Source organism: Ixodes scapularis, unplaced genomic scaffold (assembly GCF_016920785.2).
Source record: "Ixodes scapularis isolate PalLabHiFi unplaced genomic scaffold, ASM1692078v2 PGA_scaffold5__190_contigs__length_132052651, whole genome shotgun sequence".
NCBI lineage: Eukaryota > Metazoa > Arthropoda > Arachnida > Ixodida > Ixodidae > Ixodes > Ixodes scapularis.
Genome location: NW_024609880.1, coordinates 125,230,234 through 125,249,270, shown reverse-complemented (window position 1 = coordinate 125,249,270; position 19,037 = coordinate 125,230,234). Strand labels below are relative to the sequence as shown.

General features: G+C 50.6%; 1 protein-coding gene across 1 annotated transcript; it reads right to left on the bottom strand.

Annotated features, from left to right (window-relative positions):
- Nucleotides 1-1,020: 1,020 nt before the first annotated feature.
- On the bottom strand, nt 1,021-14,986 carry LOC120836017 (acid-sensing ion channel 4-B-like). Its single transcript, XM_040205790.2, has 5 exons — nt 14,011-14,986; nt 11,859-12,013; nt 10,140-10,246; nt 2,847-3,007; nt 1,021-1,161 (listed from the first exon to the last, which is right to left on the bottom strand). The coding sequence occupies exons 1-5, from the start codon at nt 14,272-14,274 to the stop codon at nt 1,021-1,023; spliced, it is 828 nt and encodes a 275-aa protein (XP_040061724.1). The 5' UTR covers nt 14,275-14,986.
- Between the last annotated feature and the right edge of the window lie 4,051 nt (nt 14,987-19,037).

Below are 19,037 nucleotides of genomic sequence, written 5' to 3'. Positions count from 1 at the left end.
ACTCACGCCCCTCACGCACTCATACCCTTCACGCCAGTCACTTACTCATGGCCCTCACGCTCCTCACGCCAATCACCGCTTCCACGCCTCTCACGCACTCATGGTCCTCACACCCCTCACGCCCCTCACGAACTCACCGCCCTCACGGCCCTCACGCACTCATGGTCCTCACAGCCCTCACAGCCCTCACGGCCCTCACTCACCCTCACTCTCATGAATTTTTCTGGTTCAGAAACTCATTCACCCTCATTTCGACCGTGAAGATGAGGGTTAGTGAGGGCCCTCATGAATGAGGTTTGCCGAGGTATGGTATGTCTATACAGCCTAGAAACTTTGCCTTAACGGGCGACTTGTCTCCCAGCTGTGGACGAGAAATTTAGCCAGTGCAGTACAATCGCTAGCCTGGAGTAGTGATACACGACGGTACGCAGGTACGATGCTCATCCAGATTGAAATGGGAAGGGGTGGGGTGTGAACTGTGTTTCATAGAGTAAAGCCTCTCGATGTGTTTGCGTTTGTCTTGCAAGTGCGCCAGTGGCCTGTGTTTCGAGCGGCCCTAGGAAGCAAATGGTGACGCAGCATGAGATGAGCGGGTACAGTGGAGCGGCCCTTGGCAGGGAGTGGCGTACGGATGTAGGGACACGCGAGCGCGACATCAGTGCAGTCGTTCAATCGGCGGGCCCCACGGTGTTGAAGCTCGCTACAACTTTGTGTTTCACAATCTCGCTGGAACTTGAGTACCGAGCTTACACCGTGGTACCGAGCGAGTTTGGATGATTGACATCTCGTCCCGCGTGATGCCATCATCATGAGCCCAATCCGCTGCTCCGCGAACATCGGCCCCAACTTTGTATTTGACGAGTTTAGCGGCCCTGGACGAGCACTGTACCGGCATGCATTCGTGTGTCGGCGTGATGCAAGCCAGAGACCCCTGTGTAGCGGTCGAACTGCGCTCGCTAAATCTCTCAGCTACAGGGCGCCCCTTGAAGCACAGGAACTTTCCGTTGTCTGCCAATACACTCATGCTGAATCTAGACGCAAGGGGAGACTTACTCTGCTCGTGTACACATCCCTCCCGGGCCGGGTGTGCTGCAGGTACTCCTCTGGCCAAGACGGCTGACACGGGTTCATGTACGGCGGCTCCAACCTCTTCAGAATTGTCTGCAACCAGACGGTGGCCTTAGATCGAAACGACTTACGCAGAAAAGTTGCCAACACTTTGTGGCTTGAATTTCCTTTCATAAGCGTTTCGTGAATGCACGCCTAGGCTCCGCCTACAAGTTAAATCACCCAAAGAGTCGTGCCAAGCAGGGTGTTTGGGGATTCACTCATTTTCTATTCAGGCCTACGGCTCGAGCTTTCGTCTTCCGCTTTTTTCTGCGGCGGTTCCTGCTACAAAGCAGTTCTGAGAGAGTCGGTCTTGTCGGCACTGGCCAGCGGTTCCGGTCCGCGTCGCCTGCCGACACCCGCCGCCCCGCCATTGTCTGCAGTCCTGACTGCGGTGGCGTCGGAAAAGAGGGGATTGCCTTTTCAAACATCTGAAAAATACTTCGGAAACAATTCGGTGAAGGATGACGGTGAGGTTCACCACAGCCAAGACCTATACGAGGGGAAGACGCAATCAAGACCACGTGAACAAACTGAAAACCGGCAAATCAAAAAGGTGTTCGCTGGACGGCATCGTGTTCGTGGCCTCAGCGAAAAACTGTTGAAACGGTTCTTTGGACCGTGCAAGGCACTTTGTCGCTTCGGAGAGGCCAACTACGAAGTGGTGCCCGATGGAATGCAAACATCATCACGGCGTCGACCACGACCCGAGGTGGTTCACATCGTTCGACTAAAACCGTTCTGTGCTCGGTAGCACTGAGGACTGTTCGTTTTTCAGAGGACGTTTTAGCTCACCATTTTTTTTTTTTTTGTGTTGCATCGGGGCGATGCGCTTTTAAAGGGGGAAGTAACGCAACATGCATGATCAAGAAGATACGCTTCCTCGTTCATCTAGAACAGGGGTGGCCTAGCTGCGGCTCTTTACGTGCTAAATTGTGGCTCGCGGCTCCCTAGTAAACCTCACCCCCTAACCCCCCCCCCCCTCCCCCCGCCTCTTTCTTGGTCACATGAGCACTTCCCCGAAAATAGAAATGGAATGCATTTTAAATTGAAAGACCGGTTCCGGTTTGGTAGTCTTGTGCTACTGCTACCCTACGTACGGTCGGACTGCTTTTGATTCGGATAGACCTAAAATAGTTTCATTTATTGCTCTGAACGAAAGCTTGAAACCCCCCCTCTTTTTTTTTTCTGCCTTCCATCTCCCAGGCGGCTCTTGGAAGTTTAGTGGTTTTGTTCGTGGCTATTACGCCGGGTCAGCCTGGCCACCCCTGATCTAGAAGATTCGTGTACACTCTTACTCTGAGCGCAAACGATAAGGAGGCCAGAATGACCTTGCTTAGTCAGTCTCGCTCAAGTTCTTTCCCGAACATCCTAGGTCGAACATTCGAAATGACGAGCATAGTAGACAAAGAGCTGAGGGCCGCAACGCCGATTCATTCATTGATTCTCTCTCGCGTTATCCAGCTGTTACGCCGACGTGCCGTCGCTTGCTGCCACCGCCGTCGATGCTCGCTACTGTTTTCTCCACGTGTGTTCTTTTTCGTTCCTGGCAAACGTTCACCCCATTAAATATTTAATTAATTTGGTTTTCTATTGTCTTTTCGTCTGCCTGAAAAACCCGATTTCTTTCCGATTACCAGACACGGAACAAAGCGCCACATTTTTACTCCCCGAATTTTGAGAAATGTAAAACCCGAAAACGGAAGACCGTATATGCATTGTAGTGCGGGCAGCCCGACCTGGTCCACGCTGACGAAGGTGGTGTGCCTGGGAGGTACGAAGACGCCGTCCCTGCGGAAGTCCACCTGGACGCCCGCCTGGTGCACGTTCACCACAAAGCCGGCCTCCACGGACAGCGGCAGGTACTCCTCGGGCTCCACGTTCAGCAGGAGCCGCAGCCCTGGGCCGTCGCAGAGCCCACCTTTCGCGCTGGGCCAGAGTTTGACTCTCGGCCCTCACTGTGTAAATTTATATTTAGGAAATTGATTCGCGCTACCGGGGTGATGTAAGAGTAATCACGAACCATCAAGTTCAAAACTCGAGACTCTGGTGAGGGAAAAATAGGAAACTTTGAAGTTGAAGATAAAGGCACCGGAGAAGACGACTCGCCTGTGTCTTTTGCTTCTATTTCCAAATTTTCCGTTTGTGTCCTTATTCCAGTTTCGGGCCTTGAGTAGACAAAAACATAGTTGGGTCTGCCCGAATTTAGTTTTTCTCTCACCGAACGTGGCTCGGGTGTCTTGGCGGGTTTTTCCTGGTAAGTGGTGAGTGAAAACAAGATCGAGCTCGTTTCATTTGAGAATCAATAATTTAGTTTCATAAGACGTGATACTACTTCTCACTGCGTGCGTCCTGCCTGCCTCGCGACTAAACCGTACGAATTGCGTCATTAAACGAGACTTACTAGATGTCCTACCAAGCGAAGCTTTTCTCTCGGTCCTTGTGCACGGGTTATCATCTTCTCAATTGGTTCCTTCGGCGCGCAACATCTCGTAGATCATTGCCCGTACGTTCTTAAAAAAAAAATAAAAAAAATAAATAAGGTTAGTTAAGAAACGTAATTTCTGTGTTCTTTTGTTTTGTGTGTTCCTTTCCCTATAATTGTAATTCGACGTAAATTTGATATTTAATTACACCCCAGTCTCGGGGTTTTGCCTAAAATGTTAAACCGTCACCAGCTTGTTTGCGGCCTAACTGTTTCTTCGTTAATTACACTGTGTGTTTTCATGGCGTAGTTTGTGACTTGCAAACATTGTTTCCTTTTTTAGTTGTTTTAAGGTTTTTTTACGGACAAAGATAAGGACAATTTTCTTGATTAGGAAATTATTATTCCTTTGTAATTATTTCTTTTAGCTTGACAGGTCGCCCCTTCCCCAAATATGCAGCACTGAGCAGTAGACCACGTTTTGAAATGAAAAAAAAAAAAAAGCGTAAACCTTGACGTTAAAAATTATACTATACGCACAAAACAAAACAAAACAAAAACTTGAATGCAACTGTAAATGCAATAATATGCCGCTGCAATTGACGATAGGGTTGAATAACACATCGCGTAAGGTGGTCGCTGATATATTGTTAATTTCAATTTTTTTGAGCTAAGCTGGCTCAAATTGATCGGAAGACTATGTTAATGCGTGGTGAACATAATTTATTCTAAGAAACGGTACTTCCCACGGTTCCATACTTCGTGTCGGATATCTGTACACTTTCTCCGTTAAATTAACTAGGTATTTGAGATAGCGATTTTTGATTTTGTTTCTTCAATTTTTGAGCTAGTAGATAAGCGGCATATCTACAAATCATGATTTTCATTGCACGGAGTTAATGCAAATATTTTCTGTTGGAAATTCAGTTGCATCATAGCGAATGCTTCTCATTAGCTTTTTCTGTAATATGATTTTTTTTAAAGATTCCTTTCAGTGGTTGTGCTCCCATCCTAGGCAATTATAATTTATATGCGAATAAAATAAGGAATTATATATGAGCAACTTTATCTTAAGTGGAAAAATATGTGTGTAGCGATATGTTAAGCCAGCTATACTACAGGGTGAAACAAGGAGACGGCAGGCTCTTTAAATCGACCGGAAAATTCGGTTTCTTAACCTATCGCGCTACGACTTTGTGCAGCGTTGCCCACAGATGGTGCATTTTACTTTTCTGTAAAATTTGCGAAGAGCGAACTTACCCGAGGAAAAAGTAAAGAAAGAAAAAGGCTTAGCTCCTATGGAAACGCAGCAACGCCACCGGTCTGCAAACAGCACAGCGCCGTTTCGCACGGGAGAAAGGATACACGGGAGACAAGGATACACAAATAGGATATATATATATTGTTACAGGCTCACTGGAGTCAACTTCAGTTCCGGCTGACGGAATGCCACTTAACGTTCTCTAGGGCACCATTCTACTCCTCGTCCTCCTCTTCGTCGGCCTCTAACACTCTCCCCCGCCCCCGTAAAAGTTATCACAGCACAAAAAGCAATTCATCGGCCCTTTGGTTCCCACAATTCACTGACCCGGAGAAGAAGGAGGCGCACTTGTGCGTGGGATGTACATTTTCAGGTGATGCACATGCGCTGAAAATGTCTTGGTCTTCCGTGAAGTTCCCCAATCTCGAACTTCATAGGTTAGTGGTCCAATTTTCTTAGTGACTTCACAGGGACCCCTATACCTAGGCAGAAGTTTCTGTGCTCGACCTTTCTTTCGCTGTTCCCTCCGAACCAGGACCAAGTCACCCGGAGATAGACATGGCGTTGAGCCAGGAGCGCTGTATCGAGATGCCGCACGCTGTTGGGAATGTAATATAGCCATTCTTGCTCGTTTTCGTGCGTCATCTAGGCGGTGCTGAAAGTTATTGTCAGCAAAATCGTCTCCCCTATTCCGCCACGCTACAGATGATGAGCATTCTTGAGGAAGCACCGCCGTTCTACCATGAACAAGTTGAAATGGTGTATAAGTGGTGCTTGACTGCTTCACGGTATTCATCGCGAACGCGGCAAAAGGAACAAAAGTGTCCCAATCAGTGTGTTTGACATTTACGTACGAATAAAGAATTCCAGCAATTGTTCTGTTAGCTCGCTCAACCAACCCGTTCGTCTGCGGTCGGTAGGGAGCTGCTTTAGCATGAGTTATGCCTTGAGAGGCTAGCTCTTCTGAAAACACGGCAGAGGTAAAAGCTGTACCTCGATCAGTTATGATCATCCGTGGCACTCCGTGTCGCAGGAGGAGCTGGGTTCTAAGGAACCGCACGACTTCTTCGGTTGATGTACTGGCCACGGGGCATAACTCTACCCATTTGGTAAGATGATCTACCGCCACTAGAATGTAGCGGTTGCCGTCTGATGTACGTGGAAAAGGCCCGAGATGGTCGATCCCCCACACCTCGAATGGAGCCTCAGGTGGTGGTATGGGGTGAAGTTCACATGGCTTGCTTGTATTTGGTGACTTGCGTTGCTGACATTGTGAGCAAGAGGCTACGTAGCTTGCCACGTCCTTTCGAAGCCCAGACCACCAGTACCTTTCTAATATCTTCTGGAAAGTTTTGTCACGGCCTAGATGCCCCGCCGTAGGGTCATCGTGACAAAGATGCAGTACCGCTCCGCGTAGTGAAGAAGGGACAACTGGCACCCAATGTTTAGTGCTGGAACTGCGATGGCAAAGTAACCCGGCACGAACCTGGTACGCTTTACGTAGGCGATTAGTCGTGGGTGGTACGTCAGTCGTTTGAAGTCGAGACACGATGTCCTGGATTTCACAATCTTGTTCCTGGCCTGCGTTCAAATTAAATGTAGACGCACAAAAGCAAGCATCGTGGTCAGGAGAATCCGGCATGTCCTTCATCGGATGACGAGATAGAAAGTCTGCATCTTGGTGTTCTTTGCCACTCCGATGAACAATTGTGAAGTTATGTTCTTGAAGTAAAATCGACCAACGAGCTAGTTTGGCCGTTAGATCTTTCTTGCTTTGGAGCCATGTCAAGGCTGAGTTATCGGTCACAACAGTGAAGTGTCGCCCGTAGAGATATGGCCGGAAGTGTTGCACTGACCAGACTAGTGCAAGGCACTCAAGTTCTGAAGAATGATACCGCTGTTCTGCGTCCGTCAGACGGCGGCTTGCGTATGAAACAACACGTTGCGTGTCGTCGCCATCTTGTTGCAACAAAACAGCACCGAGTCCCTCTCCACTGGCATCTGTGCGGAGATAGGTCGCCTTAGCAGGGTCAAAGTGGGCGAGAATTGGAGCACTCAACAAGGCACTCTTCAGGTCTCCAAAGGAAGCTTGTTCCTGTGCTGTCCATTGCCAGGGTACATTCTTGCGTAGCAGACGGGTCATTGGAGCCGCACGGCGCGCATAGTCAGAAATGAATCGGCGGAAATATGATGCGAATCCCTGGAAACTTTTTACTTCCTTTAAGGATGTTGGAACAGGATACTCTGCGAAGGCTTGAAGCTTGACAGGATCTGGTGTAATCCCTCTTTTCGATACAACGTGTCCAAGGTAGGTTACCTCTTTATACCCAAAGTAACACTTTTCCGGTTTCAGGCGCAGATTGGCAGAGGAGAGCGCATCCAATACTGATGTGAGTCTTTGGAGGTGTTCATCAAATGTGCTTCCATAGACAATTACGTCATCTAGATATACGAGTGCCATGGTCCACTTCAGGTGGCCTAGCACCCTGTCCATTAATCTCTGAAATGTTGCAGGTGCATTACACAGCCCAAAAGGCATTCTTGTAAACTGGTAGAGTCCATCAGGTGTTACAAACGCAGATTTTTCTGCATCCTTGGGGTCCAGCGCAACCTGCCAGTATCCTGACAGGAGATCCAAGGTGGTGAAATATTCTGATCCCTGTAGTCGATCCAGGGCATCATCCAAGCGAGGTAGGGGGTACACATCCTGTTTCGTAAGGCTGTTGATTTTTCTATAGTCAACACAAAACCGGATTGCACCATCTTTTTTTCGGACGAGCACCACTGGAGAGGACCATGGGCTTGATGAAGGAACGACCACCCCTTGTTGAATCATGTCCTTAACTTGCGTTTGAATAACACTCCGTTCGGATGGAGCAAACCTACGCTGTGACTGGTGAATAGGTCGACTGTCCCCAGTGTCGATGGAATGCTCGACTAAAGACGTGCAGCCGAGTTCATTTGGAGAAAGTGCGATGCAGCTACGATGACGTTGAAGAAGCTGTCGAAGTGCTGTCATCTGTTCTGCGTCAAGGTCAGGATTAACATTAAATTTTTCCCATGGAAGACTGGGTATGTCTGCCTGTGAGTTGAATTCAAGTGCGACTGTATTCACCTGCACTTCAGGGCAGGAGGGCTGGGCGGTTCCGACTTGTTCCCCAGGTTTTAGCGTGATCCAATATTTACTGCCAAGATGACGAAGTTTCCCCGCAGAGAAGATGCCAAAGTGTGGGGGGAGACAAACTCGTGTCCAGGTTTAGCTTGAAGGAGAGGTTCGTAAATGACGTCGCCGCTGAAGCTCTGGTCGGGCGTATTCACCGGAACCCACGCAGCAGAGCTCGGGGGTATGGTGACCGTTTTGCATACGTAGACGTTGCTTGTCACAAGTGCGATACTTGCTGTGTCGGTGCCAAGCAAAGCTCGAAGCACTTTCTGGACGTGGTCTAGCGAATCTCTCAGAAGTGCAGTGGTGACATTCCATACGTTGAAGATAACTCGAGCGGCACCAAGATGTAGCTTGTGCCTTGATAAGAACTTACTGCGGTCAATTGTCGATGTTGCGATTCTGTTGCCTCTTGAAGCCGGAAACTCATTATTAAGAAAGTTATTCTTACGGCACCACTCGTAGCCAAGCACTACCGGGCAAACAGAGTTCTCGAGCACCACGAACTCCACTGGTGATGTACTCCCAACTGTTTTCACTTGCAAAGTGAGAATACCCAGGGTGTGAATTGCAGTACCGTTCACAGTGAACAATCCAAGTGACGTCGGACGAAGACGTGCGTCTGCTGGAACCAGGGATGATGCCAGAACGTTCACTGCTGCTCCAGTGTCAAGAAGAGCATCTTGGTATCCAATACATTCGATCCAAACAGTAAATTTTGGAACCGACGATTGGTTACTTGCCACTGATGTCAGAGGAAGTTTTAGGGGAGTTACTGAAGAAAGCACCGTGCTCGCTCCACCGTTAACCCTGGAAGCTTGATCAGTGGCCTCAGACCGGGCTGGTTTTTGTGTAGGATTGTATTTCCTACTACCATGCCGCGTTTTGGGCGCCGAAGATAAGGCGGAAAGTGGTGATGGCGGCTCTTGTAGATGCCTAGCCCTCTGCACAAACTCTGTGGCCCTTTGAGCAGTTGCCGCGTTTAGCGCTTGATCCAGGGCATCTTTGACGTTTGTAGGTCGTGAAAGACGTACAAATACTTGAACCTCTGGATCAGCTATTGCGTCTACAAAAGCGGAGGTGCCAATCTTATCCTTTGCGTCTGTTGGGGCTCCAGGGTGTGCCTTGACAATCAAGCGCTGGATGTCGGCTGCCAGCTCCTGGAGGGTTTCGTGAGAGCGCTGACGGCGTAAACTTAACTCCGAGCTGTGCACTTGTTGGAGATGGCTATCTCCAAAACGTCGCTCCAGTGCTTCACGTAGGGCCGGGAATGATAGGGGAATACCATCAAATTGGTAAAGCACGTCTAGAGCTGGTCCTTGCAACTGGGAGACGAGCGCGTGAACTTTGTCGTCTTCCGTCCAGCCGTTGGCTTGTGCAATAATTTCAGCCTGGTACAGATAAAGGTGAACTGGTACGCTGCCGTCGAAGGGTTTTAACTTCAGTGACGGATTAGTCCTTGCACGGGTACCTCGGTTCACATTCGTCAAGGGGCTAACTGTTGAAACGATCTCACCTTCATCCAGGGTCGATGGACAGGCGTTGAGGTCATCTACAGAAATCCCCAAAGCGTCCCTTTGTGGCCCATTGATGTCACTCGGAAGAACATTCAAGCCAGTTTGAAGGCGTTGTAGCTGCGTTGGAACGCTCATGGAGAAGCCATTTTCAGCTGCTCGCTGCGAAGTGTTGCCGGAGTGGGACGTAACGTGCAGTGGATTCGCCATCGAAGTTTAGAAGTGATCCCACCGCTGCCACCAAAATGTTACAGGCTCACTGGAGTCAACTTCAGTTCCGGCTGACGGAATGCCACTTAACGTTCTCTAGGGCACCATTCTACTCCTCGTCCTCCTCTTCGTCGGCCTCTAACAATATATATATACATACTCTTTGTGTATCCTGAACACATAGTTCACTATTTTCTGTTAAATAAAATTAATACTTCCACCCAGTAACTTTTCCCACGTATAAAAAAATACCTTGGACAAGTAGGCCCAGGTTTGTGAAAGAGGCTGTCTCCGTTGAGCGCAATGCGCTTTCATTGCCCATCTTCGACAAAGAAGACGAGAAACGGCTATCAGCGGGAGGAAAAGGACGCCATGCTGCTCCGGCGTCACGTCACCTCTGTGTCTCGCTGCGTGGACACACAGAGACCGGGAGGACGCGTCCGACCCTGCGGCCCTTACCCTGGTCCACGGTGATGGACACCTGGAGTCGGTGCTCGGGGGCGCTGCGGTCGCACCCGACGCAGAAGCAGTTGCCGTAGCGCCCGTACATCTGGAGCTGCATCCGCCTATGGGCGGTGGAAGGAGACAAAAGAGTCTCAAGCCACGGGGGCAAGTGGATCCAAGTTTTGCTCCCGTTTGCGACAAATGCCGTGACGTGGCCCAGCATGATAAAAGCTCGTGAAACCTTCTTTATTTGAGCACAGATTTTCAAGGTCGCGCACAGCCCTAACCCGACATCGGGATTTGCGCGAAGCACAGGTGAAATTTAGACCCTCTGTCTGGCCGTGTTCCAACACCTCTTTCTCTCTTCTTGCACTGTGGGAAGGGAACAGTCCTCAAGGCCGGCTTTGACCTTCGCCGATGGCGCGTGGCCATCGCCGGAGGGTAGTCGCTGCTGAAGGTCTCTGTTTGGGCTCCAGCCCACGCCGCTGCCCCCACTTGTTTGTATACCACAAGACTTAGAGCCTTCAAACGACTCGGTGCCCAGAAGCCGCGACACCCCGTCAAGCAGGTGCCCCGGAAGCGTTCTAGAAAAAGCTGGTGGGGTCAACGGAGCCAACAGATTGATCTCACCGAGCGTTCGGCGCATGCGTGACGCCGCCATAACTTAAGTTCGCAGGAGGCAGGCAGCAGTGCACAAGACGGCTCGTACCACCACATTCTCCACACGCGCAGAGCTCCAGCGAGGTTGTCGCACGTGCAGAAAGACTACAGGTCCCTCAATGCATTGCGGCAGCGGTGGCGTAGTCAAACTGGCTGCTGAGATCGGTCTATTGCAGCATTGCGCATTTTCATGAACATCGCCCGCTTTATGGGGGAAGAGAGAGGAAGGGGTGTCGAGGCGTAGGTCAGCACGCCTCGGTGATTCCTGTACTTCAACTGGCTCCCAGATTTGCCTACCCGACAAGTGTAAGAAAATCTGGTAGGCTAGCGCGTGAATGACGGCGGCGTGTTTACCTGAGCCCCCCTCTCCCCTCTTCGCCCCGAAAAAACCAGGCCATGTGATGTCCTAAATACGCTCCAATCTTCAATCACAGTTCCAAAATCGGTCCGTTGATTTACTCCGCAAGTTTACCCAATTAGGGCGTTTTCACATGACGTCAATCTGCCATTTGGTTGCTAGAGTGAGTGAGAAAATGTTTTATTTATCGGAAGAAAGAAAGTAGGCGTGATGAAACTTATAAGCTTTCGTGCACTACCAATTTGAGTGTGTCGTGTGGTATTTAAGATACTCGCCCTCAGCCGATGCTTCAATCACGTGCCTACAGATATTTCAGAAAATATTTTTTCACAACCCAATACTTATGAACTCTTACTGGAGGCATCCTATATATCATCCCGTAATGATCACATACATAAAGTCGAAATTCCACAGTGTCACAATAATACCTATTACGAATCATTCATACCTCCGTACGTCTGCTGACTGGAATCACCTCCCCACATCCATCACCACAATTGTTAATCCTGTTGATTTCAAAAATGCTGTATCTGCACTACTAGGACTTGATTCGTGATTTGAGTGCTCTTTTAACTTGTACGTTATAATCCCACCCCGTCTGTAATGCCTTCGGGCCCTGAAGGTACCAATAAATGACAAAAAAATTACAACAAAATGGTGCGAGACAAAACAGCCAAACGGCGGCCCGGAAGCGTCGCCTCGTGGAGGCTGCTCACTGGGGGTCGTTGCAGTCCCTGTCGTCCAGGCGGCAGGAAAGCACCATGTCCTCCCGCTGGTGTCCCAGCAGCTGGGCCGTGGCCGCGTTGCGGCGCTGCATCTCCGTCACCCACTTGAAGAATTCCTTACGGTCCAAGGCCTCGTCCTCGGGCAGCTGCGGGCGAAGACACCAAGGGACGCTCGTCCGGAAGGCGAGCGTTTCAGAGCGTGATACACCAGCTCTCGGTGTGGACTGCTTGTGGTGCTTGAGCAGGGCTACTTGTGCAGGGCTGCGTGTGCGAGGCTGCTTGTGCGGTGCTTCTAAGGGGAGGGAAAGGGCCCCAAGTACTCGGGAGACCTTCCAAAGGCCGAAGAGCCCTGCCTCACAGCTTTTAAAGAGCTCCTTCATTCGGACATTGGCACCCTGTTTTCCCGTCACTCCCGGCTACACGGAGAATCGAGTGTCCATCAAAGCGCCTTCGAGAAGTGCTTCATTGTGCCGGCGCGTTTACACTTGCGGATTCGCGGGCGGATCCGCGCAGGCGGAAAGTAGCTTTTGGAGCCGGGTGACGAAATCGACTCGTCGCTGGCGGAAAATCTGGATCAGCCCGGGACCCATATTGAGATTTTTCGCCAGCGACGAGTCAATGTCGCCACCCGGTTCAAAACTCCCCTTTCGGCCAGCGCGGATTTCCTCACAAATCCGAAAGTATAAACTCCCCATGAGAGAGTCGTTGCATTCTCTCCCTACGAGGAGCCCAATGTCCGAATCCCTCTAGACCAACAAAAACAGCCGATACTCATCAGCTTCACACGCGCGTAGCCTGCATGCTCACTCGTGCTTAGTTCATGAGAACTAATTATGAGAAGCCTTCAAAGGTCTTCGCGTGGATCCCGTTTCCGGTCGTCGCTTCAGCGGTACTCGGGCTAAAGCGCCCCACAGTCTCGTCAACCAACGTGATGAATGACGAAGGATCTCGCAGGCTGCTCACCCAGATGGGGCGGGGTCCCCGGTCGCAGCACAGCTTCTGCTGCCACTCGGTGGCGGTGCTGCGGTTCAGCACGATGTCTCCGCAGAAGACCGAGCGACGTACCTGGCACGCGACGAGGGCGGTTCGAGTTCGCCAAACGCTCTGCCCCGCATGCACTGGGCAGATCTTCAGCTGCGCGCTCGGGAACACGCTCGGCCACATCGGTAAAGTGATGGTCCAGCTTTGGAATGTCTGGGTGATAGCGCCGAATTGCGTGTTTTTCAATAAACGTCCATTTACACGAGCAGCTCGTCCACTCCGCGTCTGCGGTTTCATCTCCGATGGCCCGTTTTCTGCGCGGGAGGCCGCTGCCGCTGTCTGCACCAAGCGCATCATTCTACAGTCAGCGTCATATTCTCGCAAAGAAGACGCATCTAACCATGTCTCAACCAGTTGTCAATGAATAGTGTGATATTTATATCCGCAGAAAGGATGGCCCCCGGTACCGCCTGCTAACGGTGATGCAATGGCATTGCGCGGGTAGATGAAAGAGCCGTCAGTGGGAGCTTGACCGCATACTTGACATCGTTACTCTAAACTATCGCAGCTCGTCGCGCTTTTCAACTATCTGAAGGGTGCCAAGCATAATATCGAGACAACGCCTCAACGGAAGAATAACAGGCCAGAGTTTCCTGTTCATTTTTGCGCAACCAAGGAGGGGCTTTCTAATATGGCCTCAATATTTCAACACCCGTTTCAAGCCCTTTCCCTGGCTACATTTATGCAGTGGACAATTTCCGTAACAAAGCGCGCAAGAAACCACCTGGAAGGATTTGCGTAAAATACGAAGCGCGGTTTTTGGTTCCAGAGGCCCCAATATTCGGCTTTAATAAGGCCATAAAAATGACGGGCTTTGAGACTGTTATGGCGCATTCACACTGAAAGCGGATCCGCGTTCGCAAAGCGGTTGCGAACGCGGTTGTATAAAGGTCCAGTACAATTACACGCGCATTTAATGACATCAAATGCGCGTGCAATTGTACTAAATCGTTATACAACCCCGTTCGCAACCGCTTTGCGAACGCGGATCCGCTTTCAGTGTGAATGCGCCATTACAGCGCACGAAAGCCTTCTTTGCGCGATCATACAGGGTGAGCCCGGCTGAATAGCGCGTGGACGGACAGAAGTTGTGGTGACCCGCCTGATTGAGGTTGCAGATGGTGACGGCGGGGAAAACGAGCCCCTCGGGCAACCTGGAGAGCTCCACGTCGACAGTGTCTTCGTACTGGGCGAAGTCCCTGAAGGCGGCGTACAGGTCGTGAAGGCCCAGGCCCACGAGCAGCGCGAGCACGGCCGCCCACAGGAGGCGCCGGCTCGGCGCCGAGAAGCCCAGGATGACGCGCAGCCCCGGCACGCCGGACTCCGAGAACATGCGTCGGAATGCCTCGACCGTGGAACGTCGCATCGTGGTCTTGGGCCCCGCTGCCTTTCGACGGACCTGTCAGGGTGCCCTATTGAGTAGAATACCTCAGCGAGCGTGAAGCCACGGAGCTTTGCCTCGGCGCGCGCGTCGGGCTTCACCGCTTTGCACCGGCGTGCTAGGAGCAGCTGCCTTCGCGGGGAAGCGACTTCGTGTACGTTTGTTCCGCGAAACTGCAAAGAGAACCCGTTACTGCAAACAAATAGATGTAGTCCACAGTTACGGTTTGTCGACTTTGTTTTGTATATTTTCACCGACTATAGTCCTTTAGTACTGAAGATCAGCGGGAGAAGCTCAGCCTCCAGCACGCGTTCGCTGCCTTCCGTTGTGCGCTGGCTGCGCACGCACCGAAGTACCATCGAAAACCGGAGCTTCTCCTACAGATCTTAAGTTGCAGCAGACATTTCGCGGCAGAGAGGCAAAGGCATGGCGTAAAAGAGGAAACCCTCGACGTGCAGCTTCGGCCGAGGGATGCGGCACGTAAAACGAGGCTCGTCACGTGAAGTGGTTCATCTGAGCGCCAGGGGAGGTGGCGTCGACGGGCGGTGGCCGGGCGACTGGCTGGCTTCTCGGCTGCCGGGGACGGGCGCAGAAGGGGGCCGTGGTTGCAGTTTGCGACGGAACATCTCGCGCTGCAGATGAAATACACCGCCTGGATGTCCTCCGTTCAGGGAATGCACATCCCAGACTGGATGTATCTCTCGCTCAGGTGAAACGTGGAATCGCAAAAAGCGACGGATCTTTCAATGTGCGGTTGAAAGTTGTTCGATTCACCCTAACAACTGCACAATCGAACCTGAATTGGAAACCACAGAAAGAGGCTCAGAACCAACAGACACAACAGACAGCCGTACCCACCTCCAATGTTGGGAGCTTCGATGGCTTGGCTCGAATGTAGCGAAATGAAAACGCTTCAGATAGCTCGCTTCGAGCATTCTTCTGGTGCACGTCTAGACCGCTTTCTTCGGCCTAGTCTAGCAACAAAGGCCTTAACAGCAGGGTCAGCTCGAACCGAGAGATCGCTTCCAAAGAAGAATGGCGCCATTGTGCGTGGAGAAGAATAGAAGCGTCTATCCAAGCAGACCGACAAAGCCCGGACGCGAGAAGAACGAGTGCTCGATTAGGCCCGCCAACACACGGAGCCCACAGTGTCGAGCCCCACGCCGTCCGCGCTAATGCGACCATCGGTCATGAAACAGCCTGTCGCCGATCGAACGAGCGCTCCCCGGTTCATTTTAGTGCGCTTTCACTGCGGGTTAGTTGGCACCAGGGCCGCCTCTTGCGCCATTTCGCGATACTTTGTTTGCCCTTAAGCTGAGATTATACAAGCTCCGCCTTCAGCGCGAGCTCGCTGAGTGGCTTCTGCAGTGCTTTGGTTGCGTGTTCTCGCGCGTTTGCACTTGTTTTAGCGAGGGCAGAAAGCTTGCGCTGAAGGCGGAACTTTTAGTCTCAGCTTAAGGGTACACGGGAAGCGTGAGCAGGACGAAACGTCAAGAGCTTCACGCATTGTCTACTAGGTGGAAACATCCTTCGTTGAATAGACTGTCTCCAGCGCATAATAATACTAATACTAATAATAATAATTGTTTTATTAGCACAAGATCATGGACATACGTTGATTACTGCCTCACCAAAGCACTTTCGTGCTTGTGTGTGAGAACAGGCAGTCCATCTACCGAAGGATGTTTCCACCTAGTGGATGGTGCGTGAAGCTCTCGACGATGGCCGAGATGTCAACGCTTCACATCCTGCCGCAAGATTTGAACGTCACATCCGGAGGTCGTACGTTTCGTTTCATTTTTAGAAGGCCACTGACAACGCAACATCTGTATTTTTTTATTCTTGCAAATGACCGTATAGGATGTCTATGCATCGTCCTAAAACTTGCAATGTTGGCGTACTTGCGAAGAACGAAATAATTTCAACGAGCCCTATTTGAAACTCTCGCCCAAACCAATGACGTAAATATCGAAATGGTGCAAATATTTTTACACTGTAGCTTTGATCTACTCCGTTTACCCTTAAAGCGGTATTCACACGAGGGAGAAATCCCGGGGATTTCTCCCTCGTGTGAATACCGCTTAAGCTGGGATTGCAATCAAAGGTACAAGCGCGAGTTAAGCCTGGTTCAGACAGTTGCGTTTGACTGCGTTTGACTGCGTTGCGGCTGCGAGAAACCAGGACATCCCTGCTGCTAATATCGCGTGCCAAGATGAGTCCTTGAATGAGATTCCACGCTTCATACGAAGCACAGATGTGCCGGTGACTGGCTTTCGGTTCTCGACGCAACGCAGTCAAACGCACTTAAAGGGGTACTCCGCCGTTTTCTTCATAGTCCCCGATTTGCCTAAAAGCTTGCTAGACACACCAACAAACATCGCTGAACTAGTAACCCAAATATTTGGACAAAATAACTTTTTTTCGTGCAGTTACAGAATTTACAATTTTGGACCTCATCGTGTTTTTTAAAGTGAAAAGCTCTACGGGCAACATTGAAAAAGTGACGTCATGGTTGGGTAGGAGTTCACTCTTTGGGCTGTAGACTTTGTTCACATCTGATTACAAACAGTTTCATCGTGTCAAATGAATGTTTTGGAAGGTCGCTCCAGCTCCCGCGCAGCAGCACGATACAAATGCTCGGCATAGTTCATATTTAGACTGGCCGCTCGAACCGCAATCCAGCCCAACCGTGACGTCAGGGCAATGAAAAGCGCGGGTATATTCGAATCTTCGTTTTGGCGTCGTTTTCATTTGCCGATTTCACAATAACTATTCTGAATTTCGCGATACTAAATAGCATACCGAAAAGAGTAACGGACGGCGATTTCGAATATATGGTTAGTTGGGGTTGCTCAAGATATCGCCGGAGTTCCCCTTTAACCGCAAGTGTCTGAACCGGCCTTTAGCCCGCGCTCCTGGCGTTGAGATATGCGTTTCTAGCGAGAGCTCGTTCTGCGGAAGAACGCTTCAAAACAGCGACCTCGAGCTCTCGTGCTTGTGGCGATAGCTGCGGCCTCAACTTAAGGGTGAGCGGAGTATTAGCGGCGAGATGTTTTGGTGGCGCCCTCCTATGGTTCCCCTTTGTGACGTCATTACCTCGCAAACAACAAGTTCGATGGTGTTTGTAAATAGCATGGTGGAAGCTTGAAATCATTGCGCTCTCAAAGGCACACTGCCAACACCGTCAAAGTTAAAGTTCTTTCATTCCTCTTATTTCCGTCGATAATAAATCCTTTTCTGACGTCATAGTCAGCGTTCGGCCAATCGTGGAAGGCCGACCACAGCGACGCTTTCGGTCGCGCACGTCGCCAATAGGAGCTGAGATGCGCGAGGGTGGAGATTCCGCAAACTCCTCATATGACGTCACGCTCCGCGAAAAAGGGGCTTCAGGGAACTTTGAAAATGATTTCCTGAAGCCTCCATGCACCAAATAAAAAAAATAATCTCGATATTCGTGATCTTGGGGGCCAAATGAAGACGATTTAAGTGTTTTTCCTCAAATGCAGAACCGCTTCAGTTTCCCTTTAAGTTTATTACGTTTAGTTTTTACCGTTAACATCCCACTGACAATAAGAAGAAAAAAAAAAAAGCGTTTCATGGCCCTCTAAAGCAACTAGCTGTTTCTTTTACCCAAGCCTGACGTCCACTGGGGTCGATAAGGTTAATTATTCTGCTGGAATCAATTCTTAATTTAGAGTGTCCTCCTTGTTTAGAATGTTTTCTTTCTTAGAAGAAAAAATGAAAGCCGTTTACAAATCCCTGTAACGCCGAATTGGAGCGCAGCTCTTGAGGAGGAGTAGGGAAGGGTACTGAGGGGGGTCACGTCACCTGCGGCCCCGGGGGGGTCACGTGATCTCGGGGGAGGGGGGGTCACGTGACCTCGGGGGATCACGTGACCTCGGGGGGGGGGGGGGGGTAACGTGACCCCGGGGGTCACGTGACCCCCCCCCCCCCCCCCGGTTACGCCGACGCCGACGCCGCTCAGGCTGGAAACGGGCCCCTAAGAGCTGCGCTCTAAAAAAAGAAGAATGAGTGAACGTAAATGGCGGCATTTTGTCAAGCTACTGCACGAGGGCAAGCGCTCGGAGAACAGCCAGAAGAGAGCACGTCACATCCGGCGCAGTCGTGATGTAGTCTGTCTCGGGGTCAGCAAAGCTGCGGCGAGGCTGACATTGTCAGGATGTCCAAGCGGCTCCAGCCACCGAAGCGGTCGAAGTACGCCACCCATCGGGCCACCGCAACTAACCCCAAAGCTGCTGTTGTGTAAATTTTGATTGGTGGGTTAATCTCCTATAATCTTGTAGAGGGAAAATAGCCACGTCTGGGACACGTAAAAGAAAGTCCCGCTGAGTGGGGAGTTCCTCCCTCCCTTCTTTTTTTGTGCTGGCCGTAGGGCTGTCGGGATGGTACGTCAGGTTCAAGGCATGTATAGTTCTAGGCGAGACAGCTATCGTCACTACCTGTCAAGGTTCTTAGACAGGCATTACAAACGAGGCTTTAGCGACATCCACCAGGTGCTCTTTGCTAATCGTTGAACTTGTTTTAGAACTTCTTTTCGTGTCTTTTTTAACAACATATTGGTGTGTTCGATGTGATACTGCTCCTTTGAACACGTATAGACCAAGAAATAAGCGCCGAAAGTTCGTTGTAGTATTCCTTTAACGTGTGCTTGGCACTGAGCGTTTGCAAACAAAGTGTAGACCACGCACACTCTGGCCGGAACTTTGGGACATAAATGCGGCTCCCTG

Coding starts and splice junctions, on each gene's coding strand:
- LOC120836017 (XM_040205790.2), bottom strand. CDS start 14,274: ATGCGACGTTCCACGGTCGAGGCATTCCGACGCATGTTCTCGGAGTCC. Junction 12,014..14,010: donor CCATCTGCAACCTCAATCAG/GCGGGTCACCAC, acceptor CTTCGCCCGCAG/CTGCCCGAGGACGAGGCCTT. Junction 10,247..11,858: donor AGGGACTGCAACGACCCCCA/GTGAGCAGCCTC, acceptor CACCGCCCATAG/GCGGATGCAGCTCCAGATGT.